The sequence below is a fragment of the Argentina silus genome, assembly GCF_951799395.1.
Source record: "Argentina silus genome assembly, chromosome: X".
NCBI lineage: Eukaryota > Metazoa > Chordata > Actinopteri > Argentiniformes > Argentinidae > Argentina > Argentina silus.
In genome coordinates, this window is record NC_139653.1 from 1726201 (window position 1) to 1748139 (window position 21939).

Below are 21939 nucleotides of genomic sequence, written 5' to 3' on the forward strand. Positions count from 1 at the left end.
AGTCATCCCTGATCATGGCTGTACAACCCAGCATCACCAACATAGAAAACCTAGGAGGTCATGGAACACATCAAAGATACAGGAAACAGTAATGGGACCCACTGCTCCTGCAAACTGATGTTGAATTTCTGAATGTCGTTAACATTTGGTTATGGTTTAGGTTAAGGGTTTGGTTAGAGTTAGGGTTAAGGTTTTGGTTAAGGTTAGGGTTAAGGGTTTGGTTAGGGTCAGTGTTAAAGGTTTGGTTAAGGTCAGGGTTAAGGGTTTGGTTAGGGTTAGGGTTAAGGATTAGTTTAGGGTCAGGGTTAACGATTTGGTTAGGGTCAGGGTTAAGTGTTTGGTTATGGTAAGGGTTTGGTTAGGGTTAGGGTTATGGGTTTGGTTACGGTCAGGGTTAAGGGTTTGGTTATGGTAAGGGTTTGGTTAGGGTTAGGGTTAGGGTTAAGGGTTTGGTTAGGGTCAGGGTTAAGGGTTTTGTTAGAGTTAGGGTTAGGGTTAAGGGTTTGGTTAAGGTCAGGGTTAAGGGTTTGGTTAGGGTTAGGGTTAAGGGTTTGGTTAGGGTCAGGGTGAAGGGTTTTGTTAGAGTTAGGGTTAAGGGGTTGGTTATGGTTTAGGTTAAGGGTTTGGTTAGAGTTAGGGTTAAGGGTTTGGTTCGGGTGAGGGTTAAGGGTTTGGTTAGGGTCAGGGTTAAGGGTTTGGTTAGAGTTAGGGTTAAGGGTTTGGTTCGGGTCAGGGTTAAGGGTTTGGTTAGGGTAACACGCTGTTCCCTTAGTCGCTCTCCAAACATACCAAACTGGCAGCTGGAACCAATCCTTACAAAGACAACATAAGCTTAACAGGGTAGTGATGCCTAAGCGATAACGGGCTGATACAGTGGTTGTTAAAACATGTAAATTACGTGACATGAGTAGGCAACTTTTTTTAAACATGCATTAAACAATCCGTTATTACAATAAGTCTACTCTTACAGTCAGTCAACACACAGTATAAGTCAGGGTAACTGTTACAGTTGTACAGATTGTACAGGTTGGGGATGGAGAGGCCACCTCGGAAATGACCCATCTCTTGCAGATGACTTCACTTGGGGAATTCTCCGTCTGTCGCGAGACTCGCCACCAGCTTCCAGCTCTCTCTCTGGTTCTGGAGAGAGCAGTCAAGCCCTGCGTTGAAGGTGCAAAGCTGAATCTAATACCCCCCCCCCCCCACACACACACACACACACACACACACACACAATGTGTCACTGTGGGAAAACTCCATCTGGGTGATACTCAGCCACCAGCCAGCCAGGAGAAGGAAGTCAAGCAAAGCAACAGTAGCACTTAACACTTATTAACTAGCTCACTGTGATGTCCACTTCAATTTACTCTGTTGTACCAACCTCTATTCAAAAGATTCAGGACCAAATCTGGACAAAATACGTATTTTAAATGATTTCAAATATTCGCAAAACTTGAGGTGCGCTTGGTTTCAGGCACAATGGAGGCAATGGAATAGTCTCAGAAGTGCATGCAAGGACAGCTAAATCAAGCTCGCTTTTTCAAATATTTGAAACCTTTTCAAACATGTATTTTGCCCAGGTTTGGGACACATATCCCAAAAATTACCAAAATCAAACCATTGAATTTCAGCTATTTAGTCCTCAGGGAAAACACGATTGTTTAGATTTTTCTATAATGTGTCGAACATGGGAGGTGTTCCACTATCAATCTCAGTCTGGGCATGGAGTGCAGTCTCAATGGAAAAACAGACAGAGGGGACACTGGAAAAATGGGGCAGTGTGTGTGTGTGTGTGTGTGTGTGTGTGTGTGTGTGTGTGTGTGTGTGTGTGTGTGTATGTGTGTGTGTGTGTGTGTGGGGGGGGGGGCGACAGGCATGTGCTGACATCATCAAGATTTGTGAGCAACAAGAATGCAGCAGCAGCATCGAGGTCATCAGTAGTTGAGGCCACTCATGCGCTCCGCTGGCTTCTCTCTCCAACTTCGCTTCTCATCCAATCATAGAAGACGACACATTTTTGGGACAATACAGTATGTCATGATCAATGTATCAAAACACACAACGCACATAACACGTTGACAAAACAAATTAATCTTTGGCATTGTAACAAGAATGTACGGCTACGTCCTGTTGTTTTAATCAGTATGTAACAGACAGTATTGATGAACAAAAAGTTACCTTTGACCCAGGTTTGTTGTGCAGATCTGTCTTATAGTGATATGTGGTCTGACCCTGACCTAAACCCTACACTGGGTCTACAGAGGATCAACACACCCATTGCTGTGTCATATGTGAATAATGGTAATTTATATACCATTATTCAACATTTGAGTGTTGGAATAGTAGAATGTCTTGAAAGTCAGGTTAGTCAGCGACTGTCACTGAAAAAATCAATTTGATACTGTAATATCTTTGTGTACATATTGAATTTTGTGTTCATAATCAATAATAAGGGCCATCACAGACCAGCCAGTATAAATATCAAAATTTGTGATTTATTACCAGGGGTTTAATATACATTGTAATATGAATATTCATACAAGAGCTATTTTTCATGTACAAATTACAAATACATAAACTGGTTTGTCAACTCTTCTGTTTAAATGTACAAAATTTCTCCCACGGCTGTCCTATAGCAGCGTTGCAACCTGGCAAGACTTTTAAACATTGCAGTAAAATGCAGAAAATAGGTTTCATTAAAAGTATGAAAAAAAATAATAAAGCAAAACTTCATTTAATTTTTGTTCAAAGAAATAAACAATATTTCAAGATAAACTAAAAGGGTAGGGAATATGACTGCTCCACAGGGCAGGCAAGAGAAAAAAAAAGAAGAAAAAAAAAAAACTAAACTAAATAAATCCTGTTAATTGTCCAATGTCCCAGACACAGAGAAGTAGTTTCGTGTTTGCATTAATACAAAAAAATGCCTAGAAAAAAGCTTATTCCAAAGAATTTACATGAACAACATTCTAGTTCAGTAATGCATACTGCATGTTTATGTGAAGCCACGGAGAAGAAATCCCATCCCATCCATGGCCAGGCAGTCCTCTAGAGCAACCGTAGAGGGAGGAGGGAGGAAGAGGAGGAGGATGAGGAGGAGGGCTGGGAGGAAGAGGGGGAACGATGGGAAATAGGATGTCTGTCTGGCCTCTTCACGTAATTAAATATCCACACACAAGGCGTTTTTGACTGGGTAGAACATAAAACATTATCCCCCAGCAAGAGTTCATAGGGTTTGTCGTAGTCTCAGGAGAGTCAGATGCTCCTCTAACACGCTTAAACTCCTTCTAATAAAAAAAGAAACAAACGTACAACAACGGACAAAACAAACATACATTTTATACAATGCTGTGTTTCCTTCTTCTCCCCACACAGGCACCACATAGTAGGTTAAATTGGATCTTCATCTCAAGTAAATTACTTTTTGTTGTTTTGTTTAGTGTTTTTTTTATACAGTGCAGAGTATATGGGCTTTGATTAAATAAGTGTGTTTTTTAGTGTTGGTGTTTCCCCCTAGTGGCCGTCCGGGCTCACTCCCTCTCTCTCCCTCTCGTACGAACTGCCTCCTGTTCTCCTGACACACAGTAATTGGGCCGCTCGGACGGAGAGAATCCCGGCAGACACACACACTTGTAGGATCCTTGCGTGTTGATGCACTTGGCGTTCTTGCACAGGGACATCCTCCTGTTGAGCTCCGAGCATTCGTTCACATCTAAGGGAGGAGGAGCGCCAGGTCAGCAACAGCGTCTACATCCGTACACAGTGACATGCAGCACAGTTTGTAAACAATCAGCAATTCAACTTCTGTAGTGTATCTTGTCTGACTAAACAAGCACATGATCAGTACTAGATTGATTGAGTAGGTGTGTTATAGGAGCTGGGCTAGAACAAAAATGTGCACCCCGGCCTGGACCACTGAATAGTATGTGTGGACTGGGTATGGGGGGTATCATAAAGGAAAAGGTTAAGAACCCCTGTTTCCTGAGTGTACTGTTGTTAAGTAAGGGGCTATTTGTATACACCCCATTGTCTCTGAAGAGCTCTTGAGGCTTGAGGCTGAGTGGCTGGGTTAATTAACCTTCTGAGCGGTGCTCAGGGCTTTTAAACAGAGAGGTGTGCAGTCTGAAGAGGCTAGTGACAGTACTGTAATGTACACAAGCACAACCCTCAGATCAGCAAGAAAGTACTAACACACACACAGAGCGGAACACTCATCATCTCAACCCATAATGAACCACAATGATCCAGTCACGCTCTGTGTGTGTGTGTGTGTGTGTGTGTGTGTGTGTGTGTGTGTGTGTGTGTGTGTGTGTGTGTGTGTGTGTGTGTGTGTAACAAAGAGAAAACAGAGAGCTATGGCTGTATAAGCTGCCTGAAGTAGAGGTATAATAATACCAAAGGCATGAGTATAATTCAATGAAGAAGGAAGTAAGCATGTGAGAAGACTGAAGACTATATACCCCACGGGCATTTTAGAAAAACAGACGCTGTATTAATATTGTTTTTTGGTTTTATGGTTGTATATCGGTCATGATGGAAAATCTTATAGTGCAGCAATGTCATTTGTTGATTCACTGTCTTGTGCCAACCATAGAGAGATGATGGAAAATAACTGTTAAAACCAAACGTTGCATAGCAGAATGTGGTAACACCACATACAATACCATGTTGGTTTATGGTTGTCATTTGATGGTCATGATCCAACATTGCCACATTGTTTATCATGGGTTGAAAACGAAAGTTTTCTTAACATTGGCAGTTGACGGTGAGCATCAGACCATCTCACAGTTGAAAGGTATAGTTTTTAAAGAGTTGCCTATTAACGTATCATGTTATTATTTTTTTTAAACTAATGGAGGTGTATAATCTATGTTTCTGGACTCATGTAAAGTATAAAACAGTTGATAGAAACAAATGGATGTATAGCAAAGTGTAGATGTGTGGTCTTCCAAAAATGTAATCATGAGGGTTTAAAATCTGCACTGACCTGGTGGTGCACAAAGTAAGGTAAGGCAATGTCTTACAAGAGGTTATAGGTTTGAATACCAAGTGAGGACACATCAAAAATGACTACAGTGAATTCAAATGTAAAACATAATCCTGATTGCTGATTGTAAAAGATGCCATCGTATCAAGGACACAATTGCTCAGATAAGTGAAATATGGGGGGAGGGAAACTACAACAAATCAACGTTTGTTGTTATTGTGCCTAAGTATCCATTTGATTTGGACGTTCAGTTTACATCAATAGTAGACTTTGTATTTACGTAAATAGACAACATTTTAAAAACTATTATTTCCAACTGTGAGATGGTCGGATGCTGACTGTTAACTGCCAATGTTAAAGGTCCACTAAAGTGACTTTGATTGCCATATCAAATAATTTCTGGGTAAATGTTAGGTTACATATTTTAATTGTTTAGAATTAAAATGCTTCAAAAGAAGCAAGAACTAGCTTTTTTGCTTATCACATTTTCTAAAGCCAACAGACTACAGGAATAACTGGGCATGATGCTCACGTTTTTGATGGACACTTAATATTGTGGATCGACAGTTTGTGTTGCGAGCCTTTCATTCCTATGTTCAATGTTTTTTAGCTGGCTGTAATGTTAACCAATTCATTAGCAGCCTACAGTGTCTCTTATGTTGATTTATGCAGCATTTCTGTTTGCAGTTGGATGCTATTACTATACATTTTTGGTGAGTTACTTTGATTGTTAGCAACTCTACTAAGGTAAGTTAGACCACATAATGTTTTAGAGCTTGCAAAATGCAACACTGTGCTAGCTCAAACAACAAGATCACTTTAGCTAAATAATTTTCTTACCTCTTGCTGTATTTTACCACAACATTCTAAATGACCAGTTTTATCTAGTTCGTGCTGTTATCTGTACCTGCTGAACTGACAATCTGTCCACTGCTAGTGATGGCTAAAATGGAGGGGTGTAAAATGCTTTATTTGATTGAGTTTTGCTACCCAGAGCACGCACCTATTGTAGTATAACATGAGCAGGTCATGGTGACGGATGCAAAAACTCTTAAATCACAGCCATGGAAAACGCAGCATTTAGAGTAGCATGGCTAGATGTTTACATAAGGAGTACTGGAAAACACCAGAAACCTCATTTTCATATTTGGGTGATGCTATTATTTGATGAGAATTGATTATAATTGATTGCATGGCAAATTGATTGCATGGTCTTTCTTTCTTTCTTTCTAATTTGATCTGGTGAAGCCAAAATTCAAACCAAAACACTGGAACTGATGATTTTCACTTAAGTAGGCCTTTAGGAAAAACGTTCATTTTCAACCCATGTGCAATCATGGAGCAATGTTAGATGATGAGCATCAAATGACAACCATAATACAAAGTTGAAAAATAGCCATCACAACGTCTAATATACTGTTAATTCTAACCAAGATGTGATTAACTAACAACCATCAAATAACAATGTCAATCCAATATTGCAAAAGCTACAGAGGTCCAGCATTTCTAGTTTTACATAAAAAGAAACTTTTTTTTTTTTTAAATAAAATAAAATACATCTGCCACTCCATCTATATATATATATAAAAAAATAATTATATATATATATATATAAAATATACTCTCACAACCATTGTACAACATCAGTTTGGTTAGTTTTGACTGTTGCACAACTGTGACACAATATAAAATGGCCATGGGGTAATCAATTACGTAAATATTGACAACAATCGCTTACATCCTCCTTGAACTATTATGGCATTGCAATGTTTCTCCAAACCATAACAATTATGATTGAAGTCACCTTTATTAATCTTTGCAAATTCATTGTGTGTTTCTTAGTGCAGTAATAAAATTCCATCATTATAAATTAGTGTTGTTTCTCTTGCTTTGACAAATGCTGGCTCTATGAACAATTAAAGGACTTACTAAGATATTTGATAGACTTCAAACACCCTTCAGATTATTGATACAAGACTGACTGTTGAAGTAATTATTTTGTAAAAGAACAAATCCAGAGTTTAATTTAATAATCTCTGCTCAAAATTCTTAGTGGTGCCTTCAGGGATTTACAGTATTAATTTGAAATAGTAGCCAAATTAGTTGCAAACAGCAACACCCAAACCAACAGCACACACAAGGAGGAGAAGACGAGTGTGTGTGTGTGTGTGTGTGTGTGTGTGTGTGTGTGTGTGTGTGTGTGTGTGTGTGTGTGTGTGTGTGTGTGTGTGTGTGTGTGTGTGTCCGTCCGGACTCTTACCCACACAGGCCATGCGGGACATGTCCAGGGTGTAGCCGTCAAAGCAGTCACAGGTGTAACCCTCCTGCACCCGCACGCACCGCCCGTTCTCGCAGCCGTTCAGTATCCCACACTCCTCTGCTCTCAGGCCCTCGAATGCCTCGTATGGGTCTGCAGGACGGAGTGAGAGGGGAGGGAGGTTGAGAGAGAGTGGTTTCATTAGCCCACATCAGAAGATGGTTTATTGAAAATCTTTTTTGTTGTTGTTTAAATACTGAAGGATAACGGCTTGAATGATGAATGTTGTGAAAAACATTCAGTGAAGTACTATGTGATTCAGATCTGCCACTCCTCATTTAATGACACTATGACTAATTATAAAACTGATCAAATTCAGATTAGACTCACGTTGGAGAACTTTGGAGGACCCCGTTTAACCCCAAAACACAGACAGTATAGAAATGCTACTTGTCCCTGGAATTAGAGTTAATGTTTGTTTGTGTAGTTATTCAGATGGCCACAAGATGGCAGCAAATAACTATGATTGAGCACATTGACAACAAGCACTCTCAAGCCTGTTTTACAGAGCTACATTTATTTATTAATTCTTCCTGTAAATCTCAATGTATTAAATGTGCTATATCAATACAGTTTGATTCTATTTAGTAGTAATTTTTCTTAAAACTAATGTTGCATTAGCATTGTTTTTTGGTTGTATCGTTGTATATCCATCATAACCGAAAATAGTATGGTCCAGCAAAGTCCAAACATTGTATAAAGGGGTAACATTTTACATTAAGGTCACATTTGTAAAGTGTCTATGGTTTATAATTAGTTAATAAATTGCTCATAATCTGTTTATTATTCAATTATAAACCATTAACAAACAGTTAAAAGTCATTAGTTTAGACTGATTGACATTCACTTCAAAATAAGGAGCTTGCAATCAGGAGCCAGTTATTAATGCTCTATAAATGCTTCAAAAACTAACCCTGATGTGAAATAATGTAATATTATTTGCAATTGTTGCATAGTGGGAAATTGTATTTGCTAGTTTTTACACTGGATGTGTGTAATTATGGGTGTAATTACTCTTAATAAATGTACTATATCTATCTACACTCACCGGCCACTTTATTAGGTACACCCTGCTAGTAGGGTTGGACCCCCTTTTGCCTTAAGAACTGCTTTAATTCTGTGTGGCATAGATTCAACAAGGTGCTGGAAACATTCCTCAGAGATTTTGGTCCATATTGACATGATAGTATCACGCAGATTTGTCGGCTGCACATCCATGATGCAAATCTCCTGTTCCACCACATCCCAAAGGTGCTCTATTGGATTGAGATCTGGTGACTGTGGAGGCCATTGGAGTACAGTGAACTCACTGTCACGTTCAAGAAACCAGTTTGAGTTGATGTGAGCTTTGTGACATGGCGCGTTATCCTGCTGGAAGTAGTCATCAGAAGATGGGTACACTGTGGTCATAAAGGGATGGACATGGTCAGCAACAATACTCAGGTAGGCTGTGGCATTTAAACGATGCTCAATTGGTACTAAGGGGCCCAAAGTGTGCCAAGAAAATATACCCCACACCATTACACGACCACCAGCAGTCTGAACCGTTGATACAAGGCAGGATGGATCCATGCTTTCATGTTGTTTACGCCAAATTCTGACCCTACCATCTGAATGTCGCAGCAGAAATCAGGACTCATCAGACCAGGCAACGTTTTTCCAATCTTCTATTGTCCAATTTTGGTGAGCCCGTGCGAATTGTAGCCTCAGTTTCCTGTTCTTAGCTGACAGGAGTGGCACCCAGTGTGGTCTTCTGCTGCTGTAGCCCATCTGCTTCAAGGTTCGACGTGTTGTGCGTTCAGAGATGGTCTTCTGCATACCTTGGTTGTAACGAGTGGTTATTTGAGTTACTGTTGCCTTTCTATCATCTCAAACCAGTCTGGCCATTCTCCTCTGACCTATGGCATCAACAAGGCATTTTCTCCCAGAGAACTGCCGCTCACTGGATATTTTCTCTTTTTCGGACCATTCTCTGTAAACACTAGAGATGGTTGTGCGTGAAAATCCTAGTAGATCAGCAGTTTCTGAAATACTCAGACCAGCCCGTCTGGCACCAACAACCATGCCACGTTCAAAGTCACTTAAATCACCTTTCTTCCCCATTCTGATGCTCGGTTTGAACTTCAGCAGGTCGTCTTGACCATGTCTACATGCCTAAATGCATTGAGTTTCTGCCATGTGATTGGCTGATTAGATATTTGCATTACCGAGCAGTTGAACAGGTGTACCTAATAAAGTGGCCGGTGAGTGTATGTCTTTATACTACAATTACAACCATGACTACCCTCATATGTGATGTAGGATGTTGTAACACCGTCTCATACAAGTAATTTTAGGATCATAATAAGGCAGTCAGAAAGTGTCATTGAGGCAACATCTCATACCAAATGTCAGACGTCTGTTTGCAAGACATTATAATGTTAACGTCCCAGAGATTTCAGTTTAATATTAGTACACAATGTTCCACTGACATATTCTTAGACACATTCTATTAACATGTGACAAAGGTGATCTTCAGATTATTGCATTGTAGTTGTAAGCAATAATTGAGGCTGTCATTCACCACACAGACCAAATCTTACGTTAATATTTTTGGTATCCAGACATAAAAGAAAGCTCTGCTTGGATGTGAATTGCAAACTTTGCCTCTGTTACACCTTCAGGCAATTATATTCTAGTTTGAAAAATGCTAAGGAATAATATTATAATTTTTATTTTTTATTTTTAATGGATAGATCAGCTTTGAAATTAGTAAATAGAATTTCATTTCTATCCAATGGCATTGCTTGCATAATTTCTAGTCCATTTCCCTCCACTGCCCCAACCCTCCCCTAATTGGAGGACATTTTTTAATAATTATTGCTATAGGTATAATATATATATATATATATATATGATGCAATGGCTACCATACTGTATACAGTATACTGTAGACCATACCAGATGAGTATCTATATAATAGCATTATTTTGCACCATAAGAAACATGACCTCATGACCCCCTGAAGTATGATAAAGGGAAATTCACTGAACACTCAAGTTTGATCTATACATGTTGCACTGGATTTGAACCCCAGTCTCCTGGGGCGGCAGTCTCCTGGGGCGGCAGGTGGCCTAGAGGTTAGAGAGGCCGGCCAGCAATTGGGAGGTTGCTGGTTTGATCCCCACCCACTCGTCATGAGGATGTTCAAAATCGGCACTGACCATATGAGTTAGAATCCCAGGTACAGTTAAATAAAATGCTAAATGTAATCCTGGTTGTAGGACTGTCCTGGTGTGTCATGTGATCATATCAAGGACACTTCCTCAGATAAGAGAAATACAGAGGGGTAAACTAGAACAGATCAAAGTTTTTTGTTTTTTTTGCCTTATTAGACTTTTAACATTGTATTTATGTAAATAAGCAACATAAAAAAAACACTATTATTCTCAACTGTGATGTGTCAACAGCCAATGTTAAGAAAACGTTCATTTTTAACCCATTGAGAATCAAATAGCAACATTGAGATGATGAGCATCAAATGATAGCCAACATTGAGTCAACATTGAATTACCATCACATTACAACAACAATAAACTGTTAATTCCAACCAACATTTGACTGAGCAACAACCATCAAATAACAATGTCAATCCAACATTGCAACAACTACAGAGATCCAGTGTTTGCATTTCAACATTTAAAAAACAATACTCTCATAACTGTGTCAGTTTGGTTAGTTTTCGACTGTTGCACAACTGTGACACAATGTGAAATACCCATGGGGTAAGCTCGAAAATTGTTTCACGCTGAACAAAACCTGATATATTGTACCAATTTAGCCTGGTCTTTTTGGAGCATGTAGCACCACCTAGAGGTTAATGACAAACTTGAAATGTGTATTTAGACTTTAGTACAGGAAGTGATCCACTCACTCTCTTCATCCTCGTAGAGGGGCAGGGTGTCGGGGTCATCAGGTTGAGCCTCGTACTCCAGGCTGACCTCGTACTCGTGGACAGGTCCAGCCACGAGGGCATCACGACCGTACGGGCGCCGTCCTCCACTCATTGGCACATTACACATGGAAGCATAGTCCTCTGTGATAGGGCGAGAAAAAGGAGAGAGACTGAGACACAGATTGAGAGCGAGACAATGAGAGAAAGAGAGAGAGGGAGAGAGAAAGAGTGAGAATAAAAGAGAGAAAGAGAGAGAGAGAGAGAGTGAGAATGAGAGAGAGAGAGAGAGAGAGAGAGAGAGAGAGAGAGAGAGAGAAAGAGGAGGAGGATTTATACGATTCAAAGTATTGCAGCTTAATATTCCATACTTCCCAATGCCAATCGATTGCAAGAGGATTCAGAGTAATTACATTGTCATCATCACTTGGTTTAGCCTACTGGGGATTTGTCTGAGCTGAATACTCAGGTGGTGATTATCGACCCACTTCCCTCCTAAATATGGGTTTCAACACACAAACACACACACACGCACGCACGCACGCACGCACGCACGCACGCACGCACGCACACACACACACACACACACACACACACACACACACACACACACACACACACACACACACACACACAGAGCACCTGGTCCAAGCTCTCTCCTCATTGGTTACTGTACTGTGGGAACCCAGCACAGAGGCTTTGATCCACACGCCTCAGCGCAGCCATCCCCACGGTCCCCCCTAATCCTACACACCTGCACTCCATTCCCAGAAGAGCGTCTACACAGGAAACGCATCACAGAGTGTGTGTGTGTGTGTGTGACGACGAAGCAATCTGATGGGAACAGACGAGTGTATGTTCTGTGCTATGTGGAGAGCGCCAGTGACCTCACACACCTCACACACCTGCATCTGAGCCGGCTCAGTAGGATCAGAGTGGGGCCGGGGGACCCCATCGGCCAATGGAAAGAGCACTCTTGTGTGAAACACAAATCGGTGTTCCATGAATTGTTGAAAACCTAATGAGGTGTTCTCTCCTAACCAATGGCCTGTACAGTACATGCAAGCATACCACAATGACTGCCTCTGGACTGCGTCCATTTCCTTTCCTCACGATGTAATAAAACATTACATGACAAAAACGATTTTGAAAATAATGCACATGCAACCAGATGACAAAAGACAGCCAGCTAGCTGTATGGTAGATCCTGCAGCTGCAAAGTGCAGTGCTGGAGGATGGCCCAAAAACTAGCTTCCACTAACCGTTGTCAACTGACAGTAGTGTACTGTTTATCTCACAGAAAACTAAGAAATCACACTGCTGGGGAATGACTCACTGGAATGTTTCATGAGTGTGAATGACACTGTGACTGTGTGTGTGTGTGTGTGTGTGTGTGTGTGTGTGTGTGTGTGTGTGTGTGTGTGTGTGTGTAACAATCCGAGGTTCAGGCCCCACATTCTGTTCTGCAGGGCTCTGTAACGCACACCGCAGCCTTTCAGGGGGGAGATGCATGATAGAACAGACCTCCCTGCACATACACGCACACACAGGTATGGGGTATGGAGTGGGGAGGAACAGAGGACACACGCACAAGCACACACACACACGCACAAGCACACACACACACACACACACACACACCCACACACACACACACACACACACACACACACACACACACACACACACACACACACGGACTATGTGTGTGTGCAGGTCTCTATGTACTGTAAGGTTTACTGCCTTCAGCCCAGGGCTGAATGGGGATAGCATTAAACCTTGACTGTATCTAGGTCGTAACTTCTAGGATGTTTTGTTTTGACAAGCAGAACAAGCCAAACAAAAGCTCACTCCAAAGTTAGGTCTACCGAGAATGTATCTTGGATGAACTTTATGTATACTGTATGAGAACTCAGTGATTTTGACAGATATTGGCATAAGACTGAGCAGTTGCGGAGGGAGTAGTTTCCAGTACCTGTGTTTTTCAGAGGACAGAGGGCACATTCCATGCCCCAGGCCTCTCCAAACAGGCAACAGCACTCTGTGTAGGTGGTCTTCCTGTTCGACAGCGGCTTGGTGCAGGTCATTGTCTTTGAGACCATCTGCCAGCAAATGCCATGGAAGGGCTGTTCACGGAGGTCTGCAACACACACACACACACACGCGCACACACACACACACACACACACACACACACACACACACACACACACACACACACACACATACACCCACCGATTAACGTTACATACATACACCGAGAATACACTACCCTCCATACTCTTTCTAAGTGTTGGAAAGAGGAAGCATTTAGTGTTCTTTTAGATCTATACTCCAACAGTTTGGATTTGAAATCAACAATTTCTATGAGTTTTTTGCAGATTGGTTTCACCATTTAGAAATTCTAACCCTTTTTATACATAGTCCCCCTATTTCAGGGTACCAACATCATTTGTGCAGGCATAAGAGATCTGTCAATGTCTAGTATTGTTTCTAGGTTTTGCGTTTGCCTCTGGAGTCTGCTATTGGTGTCTGTCAACATGAGGACCAAAGAGAGGCATACGAGGAAGACATTGAAAATATCTTAGCTGAAATATCACAAAAATCAATCAGAAACATAGCCAAAACCTTAGACTTACCAAAATCAACAGTTTGTAACATCATTAAAAAAGAAAGAAACCACTGGTGAGCTCAGCAATCGCAAACAGGCTGGCAGACTAAGGAAGACTACAGTGGATGACGAACAATTCTCACCATAATTTAGAAAGACTCCAAAACAACTGACCCACAGATCAGGAACACTCTCCAGGAGGTAGGCGTGAATGTGTCAGAGACTACCATCCACAGAATACGTCACCAGCTAAACTACAGAGGCGTCACTGCAAGGTGCAAACCACTAGTTATCATCAAAAAGGATGGTCAGGTTACAATTTGCTAAAAAGTAGCTATAAAGTCTGTGGAGATCTGGAAAATGGTCTTGTGGACAGATAAGATGAATATTATCATGCACCAGAGTGATTGCAAGAGGAAAGTTTGGAGAAAAAAAGATCTGCCCAAGATGTACAGCATACCACCTTATCTGTACCAACCGCATCTATAGCTGCCACAAGAATTGGCTAACTTGTCTTAATTGATTATATTACTTCTGGACATCAGCAGTAGAATGTATTCTCATTTCCTGATGATAAGATTTTAGGCAAATACCTCAAAACAAATAACAACTGAAGATTGCTGCAGTACAGGCCTGGCAGAGCATCACCAGAGAAGATACTCTGTGTCTGTTGGAGTCAATGGGTCGCAGACTTCAGGCAGTTATTGCATGCAAAGTATTATCGACCAAATAGTAAACATGGCTACTTTGTTTGTACATTATATGATTTTTTCCAATACTTTTGGAGCCGTGAAATAGGGGAAGTATGTTTAAAAAATGTTGTACTTTCTAAATGGTGAACCCAATCTGAAAAAAAAAAACATTGAATAAAACTGAGAATCTCTACTATGACCGCATAGTGAAATGGAATTAAATGGAATTAAATCTAAATTAAATTTTACTTTTCATCATTGCAATGTGACACAATAGCACAATAAGACATGACATGGAAAACACAACTTCTCAAGGAAGTAATATACTAAAAATATACCGGAAATGGCATTTAAGGGGTTTCTTACCAGCCACCTCATGGACACAGCGCTTGCCATCAGAGTCCAGCACCATGGGGGGTACACAGAAACACCTAAAGGAGCCTTCTGTGTTCACACACTCTCCCGCCACACAGTTGGACTCGTCCAGACACTCGTTAAGGTCTGTAAAGGGGAGAACAGAGACAGAGAGAGAGAGAAAGAGAGAGATAGTGAAGAATGGAGGGCAAAATAGGATGGAGGAGAGAAGGAGTGGAAGGTGAAATTAAAGGTGTGTGTTGAAGTATTATCTGAAGACATAACATGTCTGGATGACAAACATCTTCAGTGTGATTATAGTGAATTAAGACATGATGACCCCCGAGTGCTTGGTCTTGCTAAGTGAGAGAAATTAAAGCAGTTAAAGCCACAATCCATAATTCTATAAGCCTTTTTTGGATATATAAATGTATGCTATATACCCACTGAAGCACATGACAATGGTCTTCCAGTCAGCTGATAGGTAATATTCTACATTTCTATACTTTTATTATGTCATACTGTAGACAAGGACCCTCTTCCACACCTCATGGGTAGATACATAGAGGAAAGAAGGAAGAGTTGCCTTCCCACAGCCAGCTGCTCCTAATGATCCTCACACATGCACACACACACACACACACACATGCTCTCACACACACATGCTCTAACACACACATGCTCTAACACACACACACACACACACACACACACACACACGCTCTAACACACACACACACACACACACACACACTCACACACGCACACACACATGCTCTCACACACACATGCTCTCTCACACACACACACACACACACACACACACACACACACACACACACACTCACACACACACACACACACACACACATATACACACACACTCTCACACATATGCACGCATGCACGCACGCACGCATGCGCACACACACACATTTACACTCATTAATTTACCCAATTAAACACCCACTCACTTAGAACAAAGACACAAAAATGCACACACAAAAACAATCTTGTAATTGTGGAATCACACCTTGAAAAACTATAAACTTTATTTTCGATAAGAGGGCAAATCTGTGCTCGTCAGTGACAGTGTATGATACACCCTCACACAGTTTGCCACACAAAAACACGTTTTGGCAAATTATGGCTAAATAATCTGTTGTAATTCACCCCTCAACAGAAAAGCACATGTATTTTGGAAATATGCAGGCCCAGCACACATCAGACTCATGGTTTCATAATTGCTGAGGAAATAAAATGAACAAAAAATACATCCAAATGCACAACTGAAATACACATCAACTTGATATTTCATATTTTCAAAAATACTCCATTCCTTTTTTTTTATATCAACACAGCAGCGCAAGGCTGGCCGTGGTAGTTACGTAAAGTGTATTATGACTCTCTGGTCCACGCGTAACAGGGTAAAACAAGGACCGTGGTGGAGTCCAAACCTCCACTGGACCCTCCGCCCAGTCCCTTCCTGCCCAAATAATCAGATGTGGCGGAACTAGGCAGGAGGCCCCACAGGCATCCTGGCTAACTAGGGCCAGCGGGAGGCGGTGTGGGTCTCTGGGTCTGGGCGGACAGCCAGCCTTCCCTCGGTGAACCAGCCGGTGGTTTTGGGACCTGCTGCCTGAAGGGACCTGGGTTTGACCCCTTGTGTCACCGCAGTCTAGTCCGCGCCAGCTCACCCTGTCCCTGTCCTGCCGCTCACCCGTCCCTGACCCCACCCCACTCAGGAGGAGCCCCGCTCCCCCCCGCCCTCCCCACTCTGGGCTGTACACACCCCGTACAGCCAACACACACACACACACGCGCACACACCCACGCAGGACACATAATCCAATGGGAGTTTCAACTACTGCAACTCGCGTTTGCATGATATGCAATGCATTTTCAGACTGTTTAGTAAAACTCAAAAACATTGTAGAAAGGTACAATAGAAATCATGCTGTAGAGTATTTGAGTAGAGTTGTTAGGTATCCTCTGGCCTGCTCAGTAGTATTTGCACAAGCAATTTAGGACCCACTCTGTTACAGTTATGTAGACTAGTGTTCCACTGACCTCGGCACTGCAGCTTGACCTCATCGTAGTACTGGCCAGCCTTGCAGTAGCACTCATAGCTCCCCGGGGCGTTGAGGCAGTAGCCATCCTTACAGATCTCCTCACCAAACAACGCACACTCATCAGCATCTGTGAGGCGGAGGAGGAGGAGGAGGAGGAGGAGGAGGAGGAGGAGGAGGAGGAGGAGAGGGTGAGGAGGAGGAGGTGGTGGAGGAGGATGAGGAGGAGGAGGAGGAGGAGGAGGAGGAGAGAATGACAGGACAGATACATGATTACTACACACATAACATACTGTAGACAAACTCACACATACACACACGTGCTCACACACACACATATGCATACGAACGCACACACACACACACACACACACACACACACACACACTCGTCTTCTCCTCCTTGTGTGTGCTGTTGGTTTGGGCGTTGCTGTTTGCAACTGAGAGCATAATCAGCCATGCAAACAGGTCCACTAATTGAAGACATATCCAGGCTGATGCTCAGGAAATGTCCTTGGCAGTCAGTCTCTTTCTCTCTCTCTCTCTCTCTCTCTCTTTCTCTCGCATTCTTTCTCTCAATAAACCACATTCACATGCTGCCAGCCACATCCATAGCCCACCAGACTGCTATTGCCTTCATAAATTAAATCATTAAATTAAGGGCTGTTCAATGAATTAGCTTTCAAACAAGCCCAGTCTGTGGCGAGAAGAGAGGAGAGGAGAGAAGAGGAGGGACGAGAAGAGAGGAGAGGAGAGGTGGAACATGTGGAGGTCATATGTCTAAAGACAGACATTTCTACTCTGCAACTCCAAGGTTGAGAGAGAAACCACACACACACACACACACACACACACACACACACACACACACACACACACACACACACACACACACACACACACACACACACACACACACACACAATCATGGCTTTACAGCTACCTTGTGGCCTTATCGCATTCTCTGAACACCGCTATGAGCCAATGCTTAGTTGTGCCTACACAGTGTCTCTGAGTTCACGTACCTTTGTAACTGTCGGCTGAAGTCACTCCAAACACAGCATCACCAGTGGGCACATGACCTCGCCCGGCTGGACACATCTGATTGAACTGATCTGTTGGGTTGAGGATGGACAAACACATGCTTATACAGTAAGTAGATATATAACCCATGTCTACCATTGAGATATGAATGGTGTGTGTGTGTGTGTGTGTGTGTGTGTGTGTGTGTGTGTGTGTGTGTGTGTGTGTGTGTGTGTGTGTGTGTGTGTGTGTGTGTGTGTGTGTGTGTTCTTGCTGACCTGTGCCCTGGACGGGGCAGGGGTGCACTTCACAGTTGTCCCCCCAACCAGCCCCCAGCGTGCAGCAGCACTCCTCCATGGTAACGCTGCTGGTCAGCACGTTCTCACACAGCTTCTCGTCGTTCAGGTAGTAGTAGCACTCCTTCCTCTCCACTGACGAAGCTAATGGGGAATGTCATTGGTTATGATTTTCTAGGTTTCTTTTGTGACATATGACGGTACAGATATCCTAATTGACGTCTTCCCAGTTTGGTGATTAGACAAACAGGCACAGGGTTTTGCAGGGCCTGATTTAAGCGTGAATAAGAAAGGTGTATATATTTTATTCTAACATTTCTAACATATCTAGGTCTATAGCCTATGAGTCAGTAAAACAAGTCAAGTTTCATTATACTGTGATGAATACTAAAACAAATAGAATTGTGTGTTATTGAGAAGTGCAAATCCAATAGATCATGGATAATGCCCAACAATATCTCCTGTTGTGAACAAACAAGTGAAGTGCTAACAATGGGTAAACCCTGAAGGGATGAGTCTCTCTTTCTCTCTCTCTCTCTTTCTCCCTCTCTACCCTTACTGCGCGGTGACATTTCCTATGCAGAAGTGTAAACTGAGACAATAAGAGCCTGCTGGAGTTTTCCAATGTCCATTCACAGACAAAACAACAGTTTTATAGCTAAAACATGGAAAATGTCTCTTAACCCACTTTAAGGAGACAATCACACTGTTGTTACGTCATGTCTGCTCTGTTGTGAGCACAGAGCTAACCTTACCTCCCAAATTATGATATCAGTAGTTAATTCCTACATATCTGGCCCTGTTCTCAGACGCGACAGACAACAAGTCTGAAGCCCTATAGTACATACTGAATATCCACCAGGCAGGCAAGCAGGCAGGCAGACAGGTGGGCGGGTCTGGTTCCCATTAGTGTTTTACACTCAGGCAGAGACAGGGCCATCCCCTGGCGCAGGTCTTCCAGGCAGGCTGGGGAGGCCCCTAACCCCGGGGTCCTGATGTTAAACCACAGCCCCCGATGGACCCCACAGTTTTAACATCACCTTCCACCGAGGCCCCTCATTCATCACAGCAGCACTCCACAATCTCACTGGGGCTCATGGCTAATATGAACCTTGAAACAATTGGCTGTTTGCTAAACAATGTTGGGCTATTGATTGACTGGCGGACTGACCAATCACTACATAGCAACTACATACTAATCGCACAAGCCTGTCGACTGCCCAACAGAACACTTGTTTCGAAAGCATTGACTGTCTTTGGGGGCTACTATAACCAAAACAGCATAAAATACCAAAATACCAAATGGTGTATTTGTACAGTTAAAGTGAAAACTGAAACAGAGTGTGTTGATAGAGTTTTAGTTTTTGTACTATATTGCTTGTTAGCAAGCTAGTGCAGATCATAGAGTGGCTAGCCATATTAACTGTCATGCTTAGATAGCTAGCTAAGAGGTAGCTAGCTAACATTAATGCTTATTATCTTTCAAATGTATGCTAGCTGAATAACTCGCAAACAATAACCCTCATCTGTGGGTGATGTCATTTGTGTTCAGGTAGGGTGGTCACCTGTGGGAGCAGGGCCACACTTGGCAGTCATCTGGTTGTACTCCTGGTCCTCCCCAGGGCACACACACAGCAGGGAGCCTTCCACGTTCTCACACTGGGCCTCCCCACACACACCGCTCAGCAGCTCACACTCATTCACATCTGCAAGGGGGGGAGAGAGAGAGAGAGAAAGAGAGAGAGAGAGAGAGCACCTTGGTTAGTGCTAATGAATTTAATTGGCAACAAAGCAGCATGCATTTCATTCAAGCCATTTCCCACGTGCATTGTGACGCACGTGTGACGTGCGTTTGTGGTTTCATACACTGAGACAACTAGGTGTCTCACAGCCAAGTCCAGAATGTACTGTATGGATAAATTACTGGTGATTCTGAGATATACATTTATGAGAAACCAAAAACAAACAAAAAAGCAAACAAAAACAGACTTAAATCACAACGAACCTGTGTGGCTACTGGTATTCACACATAGTTTGTAAACTAGCATAAAGTGTCCTGGACAGGAATATCAGATCAAATCTAAAGTTTATTGGTGTCAAGCAAAAAGGCATCACAGCACAAACAAGGCACAAACCTGTGCCTCAACAGCCTGGCTTCTAAATAACACATTGACATAAACCTGTAAAATGGCTGAAGACACATTTCAAACATACAGTTGAAGTCGGAGGTTTACATACACCTTAGCCAAATACATTTAAACTCAGTTTTTCACAATTCCTGACATTTAATCCAAGTAAACATTCCCTGTCTTAGGTCAGTTAGGACCACTTCTTTTACATACACTTAGTTAGTATTTGGTAGCATTGCCTTTAAATTGTTAAACTTTTTTTTTTTTTTTGTTAAACGTTTTGGGTAGCCTTCCACAAACTTCCCACAACAAGTTGGTGGAATTTTGGCCCATTCCTTCTGACAGAACTTGTGTAACTGAGTCAGATTTGTAGGCCTCCTTGCTCGCACACACTTTTTCAGTTCTGCCCACAAATTTTCTACAGGATTGAGGTCAGAGCTTTGTGATGGCAAATCCAATAACTTGACTTTGTTGTCCTTAAGCCATTTTGCCACAACTTTGGAAGTATGCTTAGGGTCATTGTCCATTTGGAAGACCCATTTGCGTCCAAGCTTTAAGTTCCTGGCTGATGTCTTGAGATGTTGCTTCAATATATCCACATCATTTTCCTTCCTCATGATGCCATCTATTTTGTGAATGCACCAGTCCATTCTGCAGCAAAGCACCCCCACAACATGATGCTGCCACCCCTGTGCTTCATGGTTGGGATGGTGTTCTTTGGCTTGCAAGCCTCCCCCTTTTTCCTCCAAACATAACAATGGTCATTATGGCCAAACAGTTACATTTTTGTTTCATCAAACCAGAGGACATTTCTCCAAAAAAGTAAGATCTTTGTCCCAATGTGTAGTAGCAAACCGTAGTCTGGCTTTTTTATGGCGGTTTTGGAGCAGTGGCTTCTTCCTTGCTGAGCGGCCTTTCAGGTTATGTCGATATAGGACTCGTTCTTACTGTGGATATAGATACATTTGTACCTGTTTCCTCCAGCATCTTCACAAGGTCCTTTGCTGTTGTTCTGGGATTGATTTTCACTTTTCGTGCTAAAGTACGTTCATCTCTAGGAGACAGAACGCGTCTCCTTCCTGAGCGGTATGACGGCTGCGTGGTCCCATGGTGTTTATACTTTCGTACAATTGTTTGTACAGATAAACATGGTACTTTCAGGCGTTTGGAAATTGTTCCCAAGGATGAACCAGACTTGTGGATGTCCACAATTGTTTTTCAGAGGTCTTGGTTGATTTCTTTTGATTTTCCCATGATGTCAAGCAAAGAGGCACTGAGTTTGAAGGTAGGCCTTAAAATGCATCCACAAGTACACCTCCAATTGACTCAAATGATGTCAATTGGCCTGTCAGAAGCTTCTAAAGCCATGACATCATTTTCTGGAATTTTCCAAGCTGTTTAAAGGCACAGTCAACTTAGTGTCTGTAAACTTCTGACCCACTGGAATTATGATATAGTGAATTATAAGTGAAGTAATTTGTCTGTAAACAATAAAAAATTACTTGTGTCATGCACAAAGTAGATGTCCTAA

At 42.2% G+C, this 21939-nt stretch overlaps 1 protein-coding gene across 3 annotated transcripts in view; it reads right to left on the reverse strand.

Annotated features, from left to right (window-relative positions):
• Positions 1 to 2470: 2470 nt before the first annotated feature.
• Positions 2471 to 21939, reverse strand: part of ltbp1 (latent transforming growth factor beta binding protein 1) — a 103831-nt gene continuing 84362 nt past the window's right edge. For all 3 annotated transcript variants that reach the window (XM_083694836.1, XM_083694837.1, XM_083694835.1), the window contains 9 exons: positions 19845 to 19985; positions 18262 to 18423; positions 17986 to 18075; positions 16963 to 17091; positions 14905 to 15039; positions 13211 to 13375; positions 11218 to 11379; positions 7248 to 7397; positions 2471 to 3712 (listed from right to left, as the gene is read on the reverse strand). In XM_083694836.1, coding sequence (XP_083550962.1) covers positions 3531 to 3712; positions 7248 to 7397; positions 11218 to 11379; positions 13211 to 13375; positions 14905 to 15039; positions 16963 to 17091; positions 17986 to 18075; positions 18262 to 18423; positions 19845 to 19985 — 1316 coding nt within the window. In that variant the 3' untranslated portion in view covers positions 2471 to 3530. The remainder of the gene's footprint in view (positions 3713 to 7247; positions 7398 to 11217; positions 11380 to 13210; positions 13376 to 14904; positions 15040 to 16962; positions 17092 to 17985; positions 18076 to 18261; positions 18424 to 19844; positions 19986 to 21939) is intronic.